The following is a 19,616-nucleotide window of genomic DNA, read 5'->3' as shown; positions in this document are numbered from 1 at the left end:
AAAGCCAGCTGGCAAACCAATCTCCCTGGCAGCAATGGGGAGAGAGTCCTGAGGGCAGGGGGAGGAGAAAAAAGGGATGGTTGGATCCTCTCCCAATAGGTTTTCGCTCACCAAACCAAACCATGGGGAAAGGGCAGAGATGGAGTTGGTCATAGGCATCCAAGTCTCATTCTCTCTCCCCATTCCATCTTTTAGACAGTCTCTCTCTCTCTCTCTCTCTGCCACTCTGTGTATTGGCTCTGTTCTCTCCTCCTATGAAGACAGGTTTTCTCCAGAGATGAAAGATAGCTTAGTGCTGGACGGGAAGGTTAACGGTGGGCTGATTTAACCAAGAGCTATACAAGACAGGAACACTAAGTTGTGGGTATCAATGAGGGGGTCTGAAGGGGTTCATCACGGGCTCCCAACCAAAGGGGGCAGGAAATGCAGATACCAGGGACTAGTGGAGAGAGAAGAGGAAGGTGTTTGGAACAAGGTCTTCCCTCTGTTGAAAAAGCGGGAAGGGAGTCAGAGATTAAGTTGTCCAGTAAGAGTCTCAACCTTCACCCCCAGCTCCATGAACATTTGTTTGTTATGCTCCAGAGACACAGACTCAAAACAATCACAGGATGTTAGAGCTTGAAGGAAACTTAGAGACCATTTAAGTCCCATTAACTTCATGCAGTTTCTTTTATTAATTCATTGGCATTGGAATTTGAGGGCGATAGTTGTTCATAATATTTCTGTTATGCTTGGAATTGAATGAGAAATAAGATACAGGAATCAAACAGCTAGAAATCAAGATAGTTTTATGACAGGTAAAGCTGATTGGAGAATTTGGTTTAACATTCAGGCTTCCTGATTTTCCCCTTGAGTCAAACTCATCTACTCAGCACTGAAAGACCCCCTCCCTGAGAAAGAACTTGTCCTGGCAAGTTTACTGTGAAGGGAGGAGGAGAGGAGGCCGGTTCAGGCCTTCTCTGTTCTCAGAAGGGTGAGACTTGGCACATGACCGTTTTATTCTCCCTGGTTCATCAAACACAGAGCCACCCTTCCTCCACTAGGTAGAGAAGTGAGTGAGGAGGTAAAGGTGAGTGAGAGTACTTTTCTCGAGACTTCAGAAAAGACAGAAGCTTCTACTTAGTAGGGGAGGGTAAGTACTTGGCAAGAGAGGAGTGCCCCATAATAAGCCACTATTTATTAAGTGCAAACTCTGCTCCAAGTTCACTCAGCTCTGGGGACAGAATAAGGTTCTCTAGACTCCTATTGCCAAAGCTTTACCATTATATCCTTGTGGTCATAGCAGTTCAGGTTTATTCAGGGTCATTAGCATAGCAGTAACATGAGTCTCTTACTCTACCATTTAGGAAGTTCTCGCATCCCTTCCTCCATCACCACTACCTCCACGATTTCCAATTACACCTTACCACCTGTATACACACCTCTTCACCACCATCTCTATCTCTCCACCTCCATTATACCCAATTGCATATTGCCACATCTGCCATTCCACCTACCACTTCCACCTCGGCCATTTCTGCCATCATTACTACCGCTTCCCTGTGTTAGCAGGCAGCCAGCACAGACCATTGGGTGGGGAGGCAGAAGCGAACTAGAAGGTTATTCACATGGCTATGGTCTTGAGAAGTCTTCAAGGTCTTTGCGATCCAGGACCTCTCCAGCTTTTGATGTCCCTTGATCTCTCCAAAAAGATCATCTTGGAGTATTTAATGAAGACTGTGATAAAGATAATAAATATCAGTACACGTATTTATACAAACTCATTGGCCACAAGTACAAACTGCCACAACTTCTAAACCATGCCTTGATCTGATCGGTGCAGATTTAGGGGCCTGCAGTGAGATAAGATCTACTATTGGCATCACAGCAGTCCTCAAACTTAATGACCTATAGGTTAAAGACATTCAAGGAAGTTGTAATTATCGGTGCTAGCCATCAAAGTCACCTCAGTATGTAAAACCAGACCCAGGCGTCTGCAGGCTCCTGGATGGGCCACCGCCTGTCTATGAAATGAGTGACCTTGGGGTGGAGGTGGGTCATCTTTAAAGACTCTTAGACCCCTATCTCTAACATCTTTTTAAGACAGAATCCAAAAAGTATCTGGGCTAGCAACTATGCAGGGAGATAAACCAATATTTCAAAGTCCGGGCTGAAATATAACACTACCATAGAAAGATCACCAAGTTAAAATCCAAGAAGAAATTTAGAGCAAAGACATCTGCTTATAATTGTGGCCAGCTCTGTTTAGACCCTGCACTACCCTGGTCTGATAGTCAACAGGATCACCCTGCAAGAGTGTCCCTTCCCCCACCCTGGTCACATGGCTGGCCGCCACTGAGCCCCACAAGTCAATCTCCAATGCCCCAAATACTGTTCAGCCTAGAAATCACAAAGCGTCCTTTTTGCCATCCAACAGCAACAGAGCAAGTGACTCTGGCCTTCTGAGATTTGGATCGTGGTTTCTGGCACTCAGACTCTGGAGGTAAGCTTGCATCTTGGAGCTTCAGGGATGGTAGATGGTGCTCTGTAGATAAGGAAAAACGTGCTTCACAGTAAGTGCAGAATGTCTAAGAGTGAGCTTCACACACCAAGAAGGGAAACACCAGGAAAGCCGGATAAATCCTCCAAATGACCATTGGATATTTGCCTTTCCTTTAAAAAGATTACACTGTATTAGTCACCCTGGTGCCTTGAGTTCACTGTTTTGGGGCTTAAGACATCACGCCACATGGACAGAAACGACGGGACACTCAGCTCTTGGGTACCGGGTGAGTTAGTTGTTTTGGTTCTCTGGTGGAACTGAGAATCTTTTTCTTCTAAGCTTGTAAGTTTATATTATCTTTGCTATACTTATGACACTGGCTGAAATATTTATAAAGAAGGAAAATCCCCTGAGACTTGCCTCTTTCTCAGAGAGCCATGGGAAAATAAATTACTCCTGTTAATGTAACATCTCAGGACAGAAACTGAACAATGGCTAGCCTCCTCTCATCACGTATTTCTGATGTGAGGCTTTGGGTACAGTACCCGGTTTTGGTAGTGGTGGCTTGCTTAGGGATATTTTGTTTGCATGTTTTGTCTTTCCTCTCTGGAGACATGCATGATGGGGCGGGGTACAAAGGCAATGGAAAAGCCATCTGTTGGGAGGATGACTTTTCTCTAGCTTCTAGTTTAGCTTTTTAAAGCCCAGCGTGATCCTGTGTCATTCTTGTTCATTCAGTTCACAACATAATCCCAGATGAGCTCTTTTCTGTACTTCTTTGGGCTCTCAGAAGGGTTCACTAGATACCTTGTTGGGTTGGTCCCATGATCTTAGATATGATGAGGTCAAATGGTTTAAAAGACAGGGTGAGAGAAAAAGCTCTCAAAGGGCTGACTGATAAATGTGGCATGACCTTTTTCCCCTAATTTTCTTTCAGAGATCTTGTGTCTCATCTTGAGGAGTTAAGATCTCACCAAGGACATAGTTTACCCTTCTTCCCTGGAAATTAAACTATCTGTTCTGTTTCCAGTTTCCACTGCAAATATATGGAACAAAGTAGATTTGTTGGACTTAATTGAAGTACCCTTGTGGGTGGGGTGGGGAAGTGTTAAGTGGCCAGTGATTCAATCACTAGAGTTTTGATCAAAATGTGCTATTTATCCATAAGGTTGGCTCTGTCACCACCTCCTTGCTGCAGTGGATGTGAAGGCTACTTGGACTAGGGCCCTGGATGTCTGTTTGTTGGTGTGGCACCCTGGCCTTTGGCCTTACAAGCTTAGGACATTGATTTGGTCAGTAAGGTTTGGATTCTCAGGGATCTCAGATATGATCACATGCTGGTAGCAGACGCAATAAAATAGAGTGGGGCCCTTAACTGACCCAGAAGAGAATTTGGTTTGATCCCTTGCCGTAAAACCATGTTCCCTACCAAGACCATATATGATGCAAAGATGGTTGGAAAACACCCAGTGGCTAGTTGGGCAGTGGAGGGGCTGGTGTAGGAAAAACTGCTGTTACAGGTTCTTTTGTTTGCTACAAGGCAGGGGCTGGTGTGTTGCTAACAACGTTCCTTTGGTAACACATTATAGTGGATGGTTGTACTGGTTAATACTCTTTGGGTACAAGTAACTCTAAGCAACTGAAGCTAGCTGAAGAGAAAGGAGGGGCATTATGAAACCACTGGGAGGGACAGGAACTTGGCTGGACCTCAGAAAGGGCCTGGAACCCAGAAGTGGGAGGCTTCTTCTAGATCATCCTCCCTCACCCCCATCTCTCCTGTCGTTATTCCTTCCTTCCTTTCTTCTTCTTCTTCCTCCCTCCATTCCTTGGGTCCAGGAATCAGATAGATTCCAATTTGAATCTTGGCTCCACCAAGCCTGGCTCTGTGATACAGGAAGAAATTTCTTAATTCTCTGAAAAAAGGGTAGTGGTGAAAATTATGCACTTCATGAAATTTGGTCAGGATCAAATGAGATTAAGAAAGCAAACTATCTGACATTTAATTAATAAACACTATAGGAGCCCTGGCCGGTTGGCTCAGCGGTAGAGTGTCGGCCTGGCGTGCAGGGGACCCGGGTTTGATTCCCGGCCAGGGCACACAGGAGAAGCGCCCATTTGCTTCTCCACACCCCCCTCCTTCCTCTCTGTCTCTCTCTTCCCCTCCTGCAGCCAAGGCTCCATTGGAGCAAAGATGGCCCGGGCGCTGGGGTTGGCTCCTTGGCCTCTGCCCCAGGCGCTAGAGTGGCTCTGGTCCCGGCAGAGCGACGCCCCGGAGGGGTAGAGCATCGCCCCCTGGTGGGCAGAGCGTTGCTCCTAGTGGGCGTGCCGGGTGGATCCTGGTCGGTCGCATGTGGGAGCCTGTCTGACTGTCTCTCCCCGTTTCCAGCTTCAGGAAAATAAATAAATAAATAAAAATAAACACTATATGAAATGCTAGAGATGGAAATTTTGTTTCATGGGTTAGGTCATGACTGGGAATTTTTAGGATGGGCCCTGCAGCTGTCAGATCAGAACAGTAGTTCATCTAAACACTCTCCACACCACCAGCACCTGGCTTCAGATGGACAGCTTCCTCTGAAGAGGATCTGTGACAGTCCTGGTCCTTCGGCTCTCTGCCCACTCCTGGGAGGGAGCTGCTCTCCAGTTGCTGGGAGGAGAGAAGGGAATGGTCTCAGTGAGTGCAGGGCTGGGAAGTGTGCATTTCCCCACCTCCCCAAATGTGAGCAGCAGTGTGTCTCTGTGCTTCTGTAGTTCTGTAGAATTTTCATCTCAACTGGCATCTGGATTGTTATTTTGTGTTCACTTTTGTTCCGTTTCCAGTCTGAAAAAATTATAGTATTTCAAACATTAAAGAACACATTTTTAAAACATACTGGAAAGATATTTTATTTGTATTAGTTAGGAACCATTGACTGCAAGTGTCAGAACCCCAACTCAAATGTGAGAAAAAAAATAATAAAGGAAATTTATCAGCCTAACACAACTAAGAAGGCCAGTTCAGAACTAACTGACTAGGGGAGTTACAATGTTATCAACACTCCATTCCCCCATGCTTCCCTCTAGGTGGCAGGCAAGATAGTAGTCCCCAAGCTGATTAGCCTCATAAACTAGAGAAGAGTGGAGGCAGTGTTTTTAGATGAATCAAGTGGATATGTCCTGGGAAGAATTCTGCTTGGCCCCGCTTTGGACATGGGATCACCCCAGTGTTTGCGGCTGCGGAATGATGGGTGATTGATTGGCCAGGCTGAGTCACTTGGCCTTTCCTGTTTGAGGCTGGGGAGAGGTGGAGTCAGCCTTCCCTAAACCATTAGAAGATAGTTCTCTATCAAGAAAGAAGGTCTGTTCCTCAGCTTCTCTTTACTCTGCATGCCATGCCAAGGAGGAATCAACTCTCAAAAAAGTCACTAATCTATAAATGCTACCAGTGCATTCTCACTCAACTTACCTGTTTATGGTACCCAGTTTGAATGAAAAGACGTGATATTGTTATGCATGTGAAGCAAACTCAGAGTATGGAGATTCAATTTAATAGAAAATATAAATTAGGAGCTGTTTCTTTAAACCAGCGGTTCTCAAAGTATGATCCCTGGATTAGCAGCAGCAGCATCAACCAGAAACTTGCTGGCCCATAAACTTTCAGGCTGCACCTCAGATCTGCCGAGTCAGACATGCTGGGGTGGGGCCCCGCTCTCCCAGTGACTCTGACACACGCTCAAGTTTGAGAACCACTGTCTTAAAGCATTCTTTGTTCTGTAGTTCTGAGTATTTTAAACATGATTTGCTTTTAACAAATATATTTAAGCATGGATTTACAGGGGATACAATTACCGCATACAGTGGGACCACACTTGTCAAATTCTATTATTTGCCTTAAAATGTTTAAAATAAAAATAATACATAACCATAATGTAAAAACCAATCAACACATGTAAGAACATATTATAAACAGCTACAGAACTCCATCCTAGCTTTGCGCACACCCCACAGTTCTACTTCCCAAAGTCAGCCAGTTGGAATTCTTTTAGCTTTTTCTGGTGGTTACTTATACTCCTCTCATAAACATATATATTCTGCTGTTTATCAAAATAGAAATTAGCCACCTAACAAGTGACTGTTTAACTGCCTTATACCATACCCATCTCTCTCCTTTACCCTCTCCATGTGGATATATCATCACTGTTTCAGTTCATTCAAAAACTAGTTCCAAAACTCATAATTATGTACCATGATCACATTTTATTTCTTGCTTTAATTTTTGCAATCCCTCACATGATTTACACTTAAATTACTTATAAATATAGCCAGAACAATATGGTGTGCTTTAAAGTTATTTTGTGTTTTTAAGTTATATATATATATATATATATATATATATATATATATATATATATATAGAGTCATTTTGTGTGTATCTTTTTACAACTTGCTTTTTTACTCATTATGTGCTTGAGATAGGGATCTAGTTCATTCGTTTGAACTCCTGATAGTGTTGTATTATGCGTTAGTTAGGAAGGCTTTCAGCTAAAAGTGACACAACTTGGCTAGCTGTTAAGGTAGATATTTTTTTCACATAACAGGAAGCGCAGATGTGAGCAGTCCAGAGCTCAGTGATATTATCAGGAACCCAGGTTTGTTCAAGTTTTCCATTTTGGACAAATTCTCATTATTGCAAGGTGGCTGCTTCTTCTAGAAGCCTCACGTCCAAGGTCTATGCAGGTTATGGTGGAGGATAAAGAGTGAGATGTGTATTCCATCATTTTTTATTCTCTCATTTTTTATTGGGAAAATAAAAGCTTTTCCAGCAGCTCTAACCAGTGAACTTTCATTTAAATCTTATTGGTTTGATAGCGTCACATGACTAATCCTAAAATCAGTTATTGGCCAAAGGCCATAAACTATGAATGGTTTAGAGCCAGGGGTAGTCAACCTTTTTATACCTACTGCCCATTTTTGTATCTTTGTTAGTAGTAAAATTTTCTAACCGCCCACCGGTTCCACAGTAATAGTGATTTATAAAGTAGAGAAGTAACTTTACTTGATAAAATTTATAAAGCAGAGTTACAGCTAGTTAAAGCATATAATACTAATTACTCACTAAGTACTTTCTGTTGGATTTTCACTAAGTTTGGCAGAATAAATCTTTATAAAACAACTTACTATAGTTAAATCTTTTTATTTATACTTTGATTGCTCCGCTACTGCCCACCATGAGAGCTGGGACGCCTACTAGTGGGCGCTAGGGACCAGGTTGACTACCACTGGTTTAGACAGATGACAATTCATGCCCTCGGTTGGAGAAGGTGTTCACGACAATTAAGGGTCTTGTGTCTCCACTCGAACAAAATGAGGTTCTAAAAATGGGTGAGGAGAGTAGGTAACGGGTGCTAGAAAGTGTAGCAGACACTGCTAGATGACCTCAATGTCCATTCTCACTGTTTTCCTCACCAACACACCCAATTCTATTTTCCCAGTGAATATTTACTTTCCTGAGTCTTCTGTCATATGACAATGTGGGTTTTTTTGTTTGTTTGTTTTTTTATACAGGGACAGAGAGTCAGAGAGAGGGATAGACAGGGACAGACAGGAATGGAGAGATGAGAAGCATCAATCATCAGTTTTAGGTTGTGACACCTTAGTTGTTCATTGATTGCTTTCTAATATGTGCCTTGACTGCAGGCCTTCAGCAGACCGAGTAACCCCTTGCTCGAGCCAGTGACTTTGGGTCCAAGCTGGTGAGCTGTTTGTGCTCAAGCCAGGTGAGCCCTCACTCAAGCTGCCGACCTTGGGGTCTCGAACCTGAGTCCTCCGCATCCCAGTCCGACTCTCTATCCGCTGCGCCACTGCCTGGTCAGGCCAAGTGTAGTTTTGAGCAACAGAAAAATTAACTTTAGTAGCTTAAACAAATAAATGGTGTCATTATTTCCCATGACAAGAAGCCCAAGTGTGGGCTATCCAGTCCTGCTAGATAGCTCCGTGAAGACATTAAGAATTCAGGCTGCCTTTCCCCTTGAATCCATAGCTAGCACATGGCCTTCATCACCATGGTGATAAGATAGCTGCTGCACTTCCAGGCATCATGAGGTTGTCAGATAAAATACAGTTTACCCAGTTAAATTTGATTTTGAGATAAATAGTAAATGACTTTCTAGTAAAACTATGTACCAAATATTGCATGGGGCATGCTTACACTAAAAATTATTTGTTTTGTATATGAATTAATCTGAGAACTGTATTTTTATTTGCTAAACCTGACATACCTATCCAGTGAGGAAGAAGGAAAAACAAAAGAGTTTTCTTCTGCAGAGGCTTCGTCCAGGAAGGGAAAGTCTCCCAGATCCTTCTCCTACATCTCTTAGCCAGACATTGTGAAGGAGATCTCAGGGAAGTGATTATTTGAAGTTTGCCCCATTGTTGTCCTAAACAAAATCAGGACAGGAAGAGGGATGGATGTCAGGCATCAGGTGACTAGCAGTGTCCTCCACAGGTGTCTACAGAAACACATGCACACACACACTGACATCTTCTCATCCTTCCCAAATAGTTACGTCCAGTGGGGATGTTTAAAATATATAAAATCAATATGGCACTGACATTAAAAGTACAGAAAGGATATTACCTGACCACTAGCAGTGTACAGCTGCCACAAACTATGAATGGTTTAGATAAATGACAATTCATGCCCTTGTTTAGACAGATGACAATTCATATGCACACTAGTGCATAGTGGTGGAATATGAGCCCTGCTTATGCCACAATTTTTGGTGAAATTAACATCCATTTTTATTTATTAGGACTATATAAATATTGCTCACAGTTGAGTTACATGGTATACAATGATTACTTCTCCTCTTAATGACTATTTTTTTTTTAAAGATTTTATTTATTCATTATAGAGAGGGAAGAGAGAGAGAGAGAGAAGGGGGGAGGAGCAGGAAGCATCAACTCCCATATGTGCCTTGACCAGGCAAGCCCAGGGTTTTGAACCGGCAACCTCATTGTTTCCAGGTTGATGCTTTATCCACTGCGCCACCACAGGCCAGGCTTAATGACTATTTTTGAAAGAATCTTGATATCCTCTCAAAACACATCCAGATAATCAGTCAGTCCCAGGTTTTTCTGAACATCCTGTCCAGAGCCTGTTCTAAGCTGCAGCTGGAGCTCTCAGGGCTGCTGTGTGGCTCTCCTCCCGAGGCTCCCTGTGCTGGACTTCACTGGTGAATCCCAGTCCCAGGACGCCATATCCCTTTCTGACATGCTCCTTCAGCTTGTGGACTTCTCTCTTCAGCCACTTCCTGAGATAAGAGGTATAGGAGGTAAAATTTTGAGGCATTTCATGTCTGAAAAATGCCTTTACTCTACTTTCACATTTGAATGATAACTTGGGTAAGACTGGGATTCTAAGTTGGACACAAGTTTTTCTCAATTCTAGAGGCATGACTCCATTGTTTTGTAGCCTCCACTGCGGCTTTTCAAAAACCGGATGCCATTTCTGTCTCATTCTTTGTAGGTGACTTATTTTCTTCTGGAAACTTTGAAGGTCTTCTCTTTACATGGGAACACTTCATGATGATATGACTTGGAATGGATTCCAATTCATTTTCTGAGCTCTCAGTACTCCTTTTCAATCAAGAAATTCAAATGTTTCAGTTCTGAGAAATATTCTTGTGTCATTTCCTTGATAATTTTCTCTTTGCTATTTTTCCTGATCTCTCTTTTGAGAATTTTTCTTACTTTGATGCTGGATAAACTTGGATCCATCCTCTAGATTTCTTTGTCTTTTTCTTATTATTTTAAAATGTTCTTTGTATTTGTGCTCTGTTGTCTGACATTTTTTTCAACTTTATGTTCCAACTCCTTTATTGAAAGTTTTCTTCTATCAGATCTTTTAAGTTCCAGGAGTTCTTTCTCATTCTTTAAAAGTTCCAGGTTTACAACATTTTGCTTTTATCTTGGTCATGAATATAATAATGTCTCTACTAGTCTATCTGAAGATGTTGGTCGTATGTTGTTATAAATGGTTCTCTGGTTGCTTACGTTCCTCTTGTTTTGTTAGACTTCCTCTTTTTCTGCTTGCTTTGCTCTCTGTCACTCTGGCCATCATATTTTGGAGTGGAGCTGCCAAGCAGCTATTTCACAGGCTGAACTTGCTGAGCAATAGACTCATGGTGGACAACTGGGTGGAGCTCTCACCATTTTGTTAGAGATTACCAAAATGTCAGAATCCGTAAATCCTCCAGATCCCGCCTGGAGTATGTGTGCTTTGTTACTGTTCCAGGAGTCAGGTAGGCAGTGGGTTGCACGTCTAACTGTCCTTACTTAAATCAAATGACTTCTTCTTGCCCTCAGCTATCGAGAGCCTGATTTAACCTGTCAATCTCGGGGGGAGGGGCATTCTAGGAGACTGGAACCTAGGAGAGAGAGATCTGTGGCCTTATCTGACTCCTTATTGATGTTTTCAACCCACTCTCCTAGTTTCAGTCCCAGCATAAAGCCTCATCTTCCGATGTCTCTACTGCCTCCATTCTACTCTTTTAATACTTTTGAGAACCACTTTGTATAGGTAAGAGACTTTCTAACCCTTGAAGGTTCAGATAAAACTTTAAAAAAAAATGCTATCTGCTCCTGGTGTTTATTTTTTATCTAAATTATAGAAAAATTTCAAACAACAAAAATAGACAAAATATATAATTATCCTTCTGTGCCTATAATCCAGCTTCAATAATTATCAATATATGTGGCTGGATGTGATGCTTTTTTCATAATCCTTTCAATTAGTGGTTATTGGTTAATTCTTGTTTTCTAATTCCTCTAAAGTTAATTTGATAATTTATATCATTCCTCTAAAAAGTATTTATTTCATTAGCTTTGTGACTAAGAGCTATAGTTTGAATTTTTGTTCCTTTATTTGGGCAGTCAAGTAAGTTCTCTGTGCCTCAGTTACTTCATAATAATAATGTTACTTATTCTATAGGGTGGTGTTTTTCTTTAAATTTAGAAAATGAAATTTAATAGGGCTGCTGAGAAGACTCAGTGAAGCCACACCTGCACAGAATTTACAATGAGGTTTGGCACATTGCAAAGGCAGCCACCATTATTATCTAGTTAAAATGTATTGGCACAGTTTTTCTTAACATTCATTTATAATTTAATTTTTTTCTGTTATATTTTTAGGCATGTCCCTTTTTTTCTTAATGTTTATTTATGAATATTCTCTTTTCTTCCTGATTAGTTTTGCATGGCTTACATTATTATTATTTTTGTTTATCTTTTATATTTACATTCTACTTTCTTTGGGATTTTCTTCTTGTTCTTCTAGGTTCTTTAGTTGACTACTTATCACATCCTCCCTTCCTCCCTCCCTCCCTCCCTCCTTCCTTCCTTCCTTCCTTCCTTCCTTCCTTCCTTCCTTCCTTCCTTTCTTCTTTCCTTCCTTTTTTCCTTCTTTCTTCCATCTAAGTATATTGTATCTCAAAAGTTCCAATATGCAATAGTTGTTATTGTTGAGTTCTAAATATTTAATAACTTTCATTGTGGTTTGCTATTAAATCCATAATTAGAAATTATTTTTAGTGTCTAAACATCGATGTGTGTATTTACTACAGACATACAATACAAATTCTTTGAAATTTACTAAGGATTTTCTGTGACCTAGAAAATGTATTTTTTATGTTTTATTTGTAATTGAAAAAAAGGTTTGTTCTTTATTTGTTGGAGATTGATAACTGAGCTTCTTCAATTCTTTTGCCTTAATTTTTTTTCATCTGCATTGAAGTCTCCCACTATGAGTGTGGATTTTACTATTTATCCTTGAAATCCTACCTTTTTGTGGCGTGTATATTTTGAGGCTGTGTTTATCTTTTACTTTATAGGTATGAAGGTGGAAGAAGAGAAGGCTGGGGTAGGGAAGCTGGACCCTGCTAACTATAGGAGGCAATGTCAGGATCAGGAAGGTAAGGTTCTTGAGAATTTGATGCAAATCCTAGGAGGGCCTGCGAATTCTTTAAATAACAACCCTTCCAGCTGAGGAATCTAGAGAGCTTATCCTTTTTCTTACCCACTCACACTGTCTCTTCTAGAACCAGTGGGACCAACCTGCCCTCACTGTGTCTTAAAGGGACCACATGGTCAGGCTGGAGATAGGAAACTGGCACTTTGCTTGTGTGAATGAAGGCACAAAATTAAACTCACCTAATTTTACAAGCTGTACAAACCATACTAAATGCTAAATATCAACATGTTATAGATTCTAAAAATGGCAGTCCAGTTACAAACAATGCCAGAGGGTGTCGAGTGGAAGCATTCTGTTGCTCCAACATTGCTGACCACAGCCCTGAGGATCCTACACTCAGAGAAGCAGCCATGGGACTTAAGAAGAGGCAACCAGACCGGCTGTTGACAAGCCACTACCCCAGCACCACTGGGAGAGAAGCCCTGAGCTCGCTGCCCAGCTGGATGCTTGCTGAGCTACAGATATGTAGGGCCATTTTGTGGCTGTCAATAGAGAAGAGTACAGTGAGGACTTTCCAAGAGAACTTGGCACTGTCCCGTGCCAACTACGAGATGTTCACAGTGAGAGAAGAGGTCCCACAGAGCAAAGAAGGATTAGGTTTAGTTGTTCCCCATAGTTCACCAGCTAAATGGCCACACCCTGATGATGGTAGCCAAAGGAGATAGGTTGATCCAAGTCAGAAAGTGAAATATTTCCCTGACAGCTGTCTCCCCTGATTTTTTTAAAAGCATACTCTTCATGTATATAGCCCCTAAAAAGTTTCATAATAATATTCCTTCCCGTGCATTTTATCTTCTCAAAAATCTTTTCAGCCAGTAGAGAAGAAATTTTTTATTTTTATATTACAGATAAAGACACTGAGTCTCAGAAAGGGAGATGGCCATGACTATAGACAAGTGAAGGGTGAGCCAGGGAGAACGCAGGACAGCTGATTCTCAGGGTTCAGCTTGATATGATTTCTGTGTAATATCTGCAGTCAGTAAATACCTGGGCATCTGGCATGTGCATTTCAGGGGTTTGAACCAAGAGAAAATTCTCTCTTCCATGAAAAAAAATGTATGTGTGTGTGTGTATCAAGGTGATGTAGATCTTAAAAAGCTGAAAGCTCTTCTTTTAAGATTAGAAACAGGAAGGATTCCCACTCTTATTAACATCATACTGTAAGTCCTAGCCAAGGAAATTAGGCAAAAAAGAAAAAATTAAAGTAAAAATATAAATGAAAAATTAAAATTTAAAAAATAAAAAGCATCCAAATTGGAAAAGAAGTGAAAATGTCTCTATTTGCTGATGATATAATCTCATACATATAAAACCCTAAAGACTCCACCAAAAAAGCTGTTAAAACTAATAAACAAATTTATTGAAATTGAAGGATACAAAATCAACATATAAAAGTCAGTTTTATTTCTATGCACTGGTAACAAACCATCAGAAAGAAAAAAAATCCATTTATAATTGCAACAAAAAGAATAAAATACCTAGAAATAAGTAAATTTAACCAAGGATGTAAAAGACGTCTACACTGAAAAGTCTAAGATACCAGTGAAAGAAACTGAAGAAGACACAAAGATATCTCATGCTCATGGTTTGGAAAATTTAATATTGTTAAAATGTCTATATTACCCAAAGCAATCTACAGATTCAGTGCAACTCATACCAAAATTCCAATGGCATTTTTCACAGAAATAGAACAAATAACCCTAAAATTTGTGTGGAACCACAAAAGACCCTAAATTGCCAAAGTAATCTTGAGAAAGAAGAACAAGCTGGAAGCATCATATGTTCTGATTTTAAACTATAATACCAAGTTATGGCAATCAAGATAGTATAATATTTGCATAAAAACAAACATATATATCAATGGAACAGAGTAGAGAGTCCAGAAATAAACCAACATGCATATGTGTAATTTACAGCAAAGTAGCCAAAAATATACAATGGGGAAATGATAGTCTCTTTAATAAATGGTGGTGTGAAAACTGGTCAGCCACATGTAAAAGAATAAACTGGGTTACTGTCTACACAAAACACAGAGATCAACTCTTTTTTTTAATTCAGTGAGAGGAGGGGAGGCAAAGACAGACTTCCACATGCGCCCGACCAGGATCCACCCAGCAAGCTCACTAGGGGGTGATACTTTGTCTATCTGGGGTGTTGCTCCATTGCTCAGCAACCCAGCTCTTAGCACCTGAGGCAGAGATCATGGAGCCATCTTAAACACCCAGGGCCAACTCACTTGCTCGAATGGAGAAAGAGAGAGAGAGAGAAAAGCAAGAGGGGAAGGGGTGGAGAAGTAGATGGGTATTTCTCCTGTGTGCCCTGACTGGGATTGAACCTGGGACATCCACACACCAGGCCGACACTCTACCACTGAGCCAACCAGTGAGAGCCAAAAATCAATTCTAAATGAATACAAGACTGAACATGAAACATAAAATGATAAAACTTCTAGAAGAAAACATTAGGGGTAAGCTCCTTGACATTGGTCCTGGCAATTATTTATTTATTAATTTTTGAATTTGACACCCAAAGCAGACAACAAATACAGAAGTAAATAAATGGGAACACATCAAACTAAAAAGCCCTTTACAGCAAAGGAAACCATTAACAAGTGAAAAGGCAACCTACAAAATGAAAGAAAATATTTGCAAATAATATATCTGTTAAAGGGATAATATCCAACATATATAAAGAACTCATACAACATAATAGCAAAAACAAAAAACAATCCAATTAAAAAATGAGTACAGGAACTAAACGAATATTTTTCCAAAGAAGATATCCAATTGCTAACAGGTACATGAAAAGGTGTTAAACATCACTAATCATCAGGAAAATGCAAATCAAAATCACAATGAAATATCACCTCGCTCTTGTTAGAATGGGTATTATAAAAAAGACAGGTAACAAATGTTGATGAAGATGTGGAGAAGAGGAAACCCAGCACACTGTTGGCTAAATATAACTTGGTGCAGCTACTATGGAAAACAGCATGGAGTTCTTCAAAAAATTAAAAATATAACTACTATATGATCCATCAATCTCATTTCTGGTTATATATCTGCAGGTAAAAAAAATCAATATCTCAAAGAGATGTCTGTACCCCTATGTTCATTGCAACATTATTTACAATAACCATGGTATGGAAGCAACCACAATGTCCAATAATGGATGAATGGATAAAAAATTTTATGTATATGAATATTATTCAGTATTGAGAAAGACGGAAGTCCTGCTATTTACAACAGCATGGATGATCTTGAAGTCATTATACTAAGTACAATAAGTCATACAGGGAAAGACAAGTACTGTATGATCTCATTTTGTTGTAAAGTGACCAGAGAGTTCCAAAGAGACACCAGAATTACAGGAAAATTTCAAGAGGAGATTTATTAAACTGGCTGATTGCATGGAGCTCTCAGGCTCAAATCATGCAGTCCCGAGGGGTTAGTGTTCAGGGTTTATAAAGGCAGAAACCACAGGATTCAGTCAGCAGATGCAAGCGGCTGTTTACAGAAGCAGAACTGGCAGTGGTTAGATTATTGGGAAGTCCCTGCTGCACAGTTTCCTGACTGTTGCTGACAGTTTGACTTGGAGTCTAGCTCAGTTTGTAAGTCTGCACTGACAAAAATACAAAAATTTCAAAATTGTGATTACAGAAGGCATACAAGTGATTACAACAGAAGGCATACAAAATGGCTATGCTTATGCTAACAGTGTTACAGTTTCTTGGTATCTTGTCACAGTTTATATGTGGAATCCAAAAAACCCAAACTCATAGAAACAGAGAACAAATTAGTGGCTACCAAAGGCAGGTGGTGGGGAATGGACACAATGGGAAAGGGCTATCAAAGGTAGAAATTTCCAGTTAAAGGATAAATAAGATCTGGTGATGCAGTGTTCAGTAGGGTGACTATAGTTAACAATTTGTATTGTATATTTGAAAGCTGCTAAGAGAATAATCTTAAAAGTTCTCATCATTAAACAAAATGCAACCAGAACAACAACTAGACTTACTTTAGAAATCTTCACAATGTATGCATATATCAAATCATTATGTTGTATACCTGAAATGAATACAATGTTAAATGTCAATTATACCTCAGTAAAAAAAATCAGAGGAAACCTTGTGTAGGTGGAGGTATAGTGGGGGAGGTATGTGGAAGTCTATGCACTACCTGCTCTGTTGATCTGTACATCTTAAAACTGTACTAAACAATCTATTAATTATTTTAAAAAGTTGCTGATTGACACCAAGTCAACACTGATGAGAAGCTGGTCACAGAATGTCCTTCCTGAGGGCTGACAGGATGTCAGCTGCCTCTGCAATATAAGCTTAGTGGGCTTTCTGGAGCAGTCAGCCTTCATAGCAGAATTCTGAATGTAAGGTTCTTGGTAACTGTAATTCTTGAAAATTCTATTTTATACAACCAGCTTTGAAAAATCCTTAGTAACTTCTTTTCTGATTAGTAGTTTGTGTAACCCTCGGTTGTTAGTAAAAATGGCCCTTGATAGAGGTGCATACCGCTTTTCTATAACAACCAAAGAGGGGCCTGGCATTTTAGACTAAACCCATGGCCCACTGTAGGGCCTCTCTCCCTGAGCATGTGTTACAAGCCGCGTGTGGTCATCGCTGCTCTGCACGAGCAAGAACGGGGAGATGGCAGATCTGCTCATGCTAACAGAGTTCTAACCTAGCACCAAGGGTATCTTTTCCAGCAACTATTGAGTTGTTTAAAAATGGCGTTTTGTCAAACCCAAGCCTTGGGGCAATGACCCTGTCCAAACATCCCATGTCTTCCATTTTGCTTTTGGCCTTAACTCATTTAACTGGGGATATTAAAGAGAAATGGTGACTTCTAGTAACTCTTGCTTTCCCCCTCTTTTATGTTGTACCCACAGACTGCCACTCCATCCACATTGGGCTCTCAGTCCCCAGTTACCCTCAAAGGAAAAGAGACCAGAAGGGACATCATTCAGGCCACCAAAAAGTCTGCTGGGGCCTGTCGCCGGACAGGCCACAACAAGAACTGACCAGCTTGGGGAGCAGTGGGGACAGCAGCATGGATCACGCCAGCAGGACCCGTGAGTTCTTGCGGGGCGCATTCTGGGGAGCCATCTGCTTGTGGGTGCAGAGGGGTACGGCGGGGCAGGAGGGACTCCCTGGAGACCAGTGCTCAGGTTTCTCAGCTCCCTCTGCTCTGCTGCCATTGCAGACAACTTTAGTCAGGCTGAGCCCTGTCTCTCTGTGGTGCCTTTGAGTCCTCTGCTTTGATCCATTCCATGTTGGTTTCATTGTTTAATGCCCATTTCTAAATTTGCAAGGGCCACATGGCCATTGCCCTCAAAACCAATACAAACATGACTGGGACATGAGGCATTGTGCTCAGAAAACAGAGCTCTCTTCCATCACCTCCACCCTCGCTCCTCCCCTGAGCCTGAAGGAAGGGGCAGCACTGTCTGGAACCCTGCCTTCAGGCTGCAGACCCCTGGAGGCTTCCTTCCAGGCCAGCAGAGCCCAAAGGGCCTCTTCTGCTGCTGCAGAAACCAGTTCTGGCTGATTACAAATCAGTTATTTATTTATTTATTTATTTATTTATTTATTTTCATTTTTCTGAAGCTGGAAACGGGGAGGCAGTCAGACAGACTCCTGCATGTGCCCGACTGGGATCCACCTGGCATGCCCACCAGGGGGCGATGTTCTGCCCCTCTGGGGCGTAGCTCTGTTGCATCCAGAGCCATTCTAGCGCCTGAGGCAGAGGCCACAGGGCCATCCCCAGCGCCCGGGCCATCTTTGCTCCAGTGGAGCCTCGGCTGCGGGAGAGGAAGAGAGAGACAGAGAGGAAGAAGAGGGGGAGGGGTGGAGAAGCAGATGGGCGCTTCTCCTGTGTGCCCTGGCCGGGAATTGAACCGGGGACTCTTGCACGTCTGGCTGACGCTCTACCGCTGAGCCAACCGGCCAGGGCCAGTTTTTTATTTTTTCTGTGTAAAAAACGATGCCAATCTTAAGAGGAGTAAAAAGACTGGAGTTTTTAGAACACAATGGTGACATTTTATTCTTTTTGACTTTCCATTTTGTAGGGACATAAATTTACCCCCATCATACCCCAAATCTGCCTAATAAATGTTTTTTAATTGGTTTCTATTGCATATTTTTACTGTCAAGGCAAAATTAGTGACTTTTATCATTTAAACTTTCAAAGGACTATCAGAAGCAATGACAGGGTTACAGTGTCCCTGTGGGAGAAGACCTGACATACATGCTCCCAAAGGCCTTTAGGGTCCCCCAACCCCACAGCTGCCCCGAGCCACTGTGCAGGCACCCAATCTGCCAGGGCCTGAGGCATTTCTAGTGTAAATGTGTCTGTGTGGGAGATGGGCTAATGGGGAGTCCTGTGGGCGTGTCCAGGGTAAGAGATAAGCGCTGATGAAAATCCACCTGTGCGTGTGCACACATGCAAGTGCATGTACATGCACACATGCCCAGAGGTAGGAACGTCTCAGACCTAGCAGAGAAAAAGCCTGGTGGGAAAACCTCTGGCTCCCCATGCTGCAATTGGACACCTTAGGCTCACTTTCTGAGGCATTCCCTTGTCATCCCATTGTCACCCCCACATTTAGGGATGAAGTCACCCTTTGCAAGTTGAGTCTTCTGGGTCCCTCCTGAGCCAGGGAAGTGGCAAGTGGTTTAGAGTTGTTGTTTTCTGCTCAAAAGCTTTGGAGGAGGCATAGTAAGTGGCATTTATTGTGTGACATGGTATACCACATGGTGTCATGAACGGTGGATTGTTTTGGTGGTTTCTGGCTCAGTTAAGGGGACACTGGTTTACCTGGAAACCAAAGAGGAAAGAATTCTTGTACCTGTAAAGGAGACTTGTACCTATGAAATGTAATTCATTGTAATTTTGTTAACTAAGTATATAGTATTAATAAAAGGAGGATTTATTATCTCCATCTTCAGATTGGGAAATCAAGGTTCACAGGGATGTAATGTGATGCAGCTGTAGTCAGTGAAATTGGGATTTGAAAACAGGTCTGTTGACTCCAAAGTCTGTGCATACACCTCCCACCACACTGCTGTCTTTTGTAAGATGTCATTGGTCAGTCACCACATTCAGCACAGGC

General features: G+C 41.6%; 1 protein-coding gene across 2 annotated transcripts in view; it reads left to right on the top strand.

Moving 5' to 3' along the window:
* Positions 1–2,452: 2,452 nt before the first annotated feature.
* The window catches only part of SLC4A5 (solute carrier family 4 member 5), a 109,048-nt gene continuing 91,884 nt past the window's right edge, over positions 2,453–19,616 (top strand). Inside the window, exons 1-3 of one of the 2 annotated variants that reach the window (XM_066267421.1) lie at positions 2,453–2,482; positions 12,352–12,432; positions 17,394–17,576. In XM_066267421.1, the coding sequence (XP_066123518.1) occupies positions 12,354–12,432; positions 17,394–17,576 (262 nt within the window). In that variant the 5' untranslated portion in view covers positions 2,453–2,482; positions 12,352–12,353. Of the gene's footprint in view, positions 2,483–10,650; positions 10,765–12,351; positions 12,433–17,393; positions 17,577–19,616 lie in introns of those variants that run through there. The other variant, XM_066267420.1, reaches the window with a different exon arrangement.

Source organism: Saccopteryx bilineata, chromosome 3 (genome assembly GCF_036850765.1).
Source record: "Saccopteryx bilineata isolate mSacBil1 chromosome 3, mSacBil1_pri_phased_curated, whole genome shotgun sequence".
NCBI classification, from domain to species: Eukaryota; Metazoa; Chordata; class Mammalia; order Chiroptera; family Emballonuridae; genus Saccopteryx; species Saccopteryx bilineata.
Note: the sequence above shows the minus strand (reverse complement) of the source record. Positions and strands in the feature narration are given on the sequence as shown.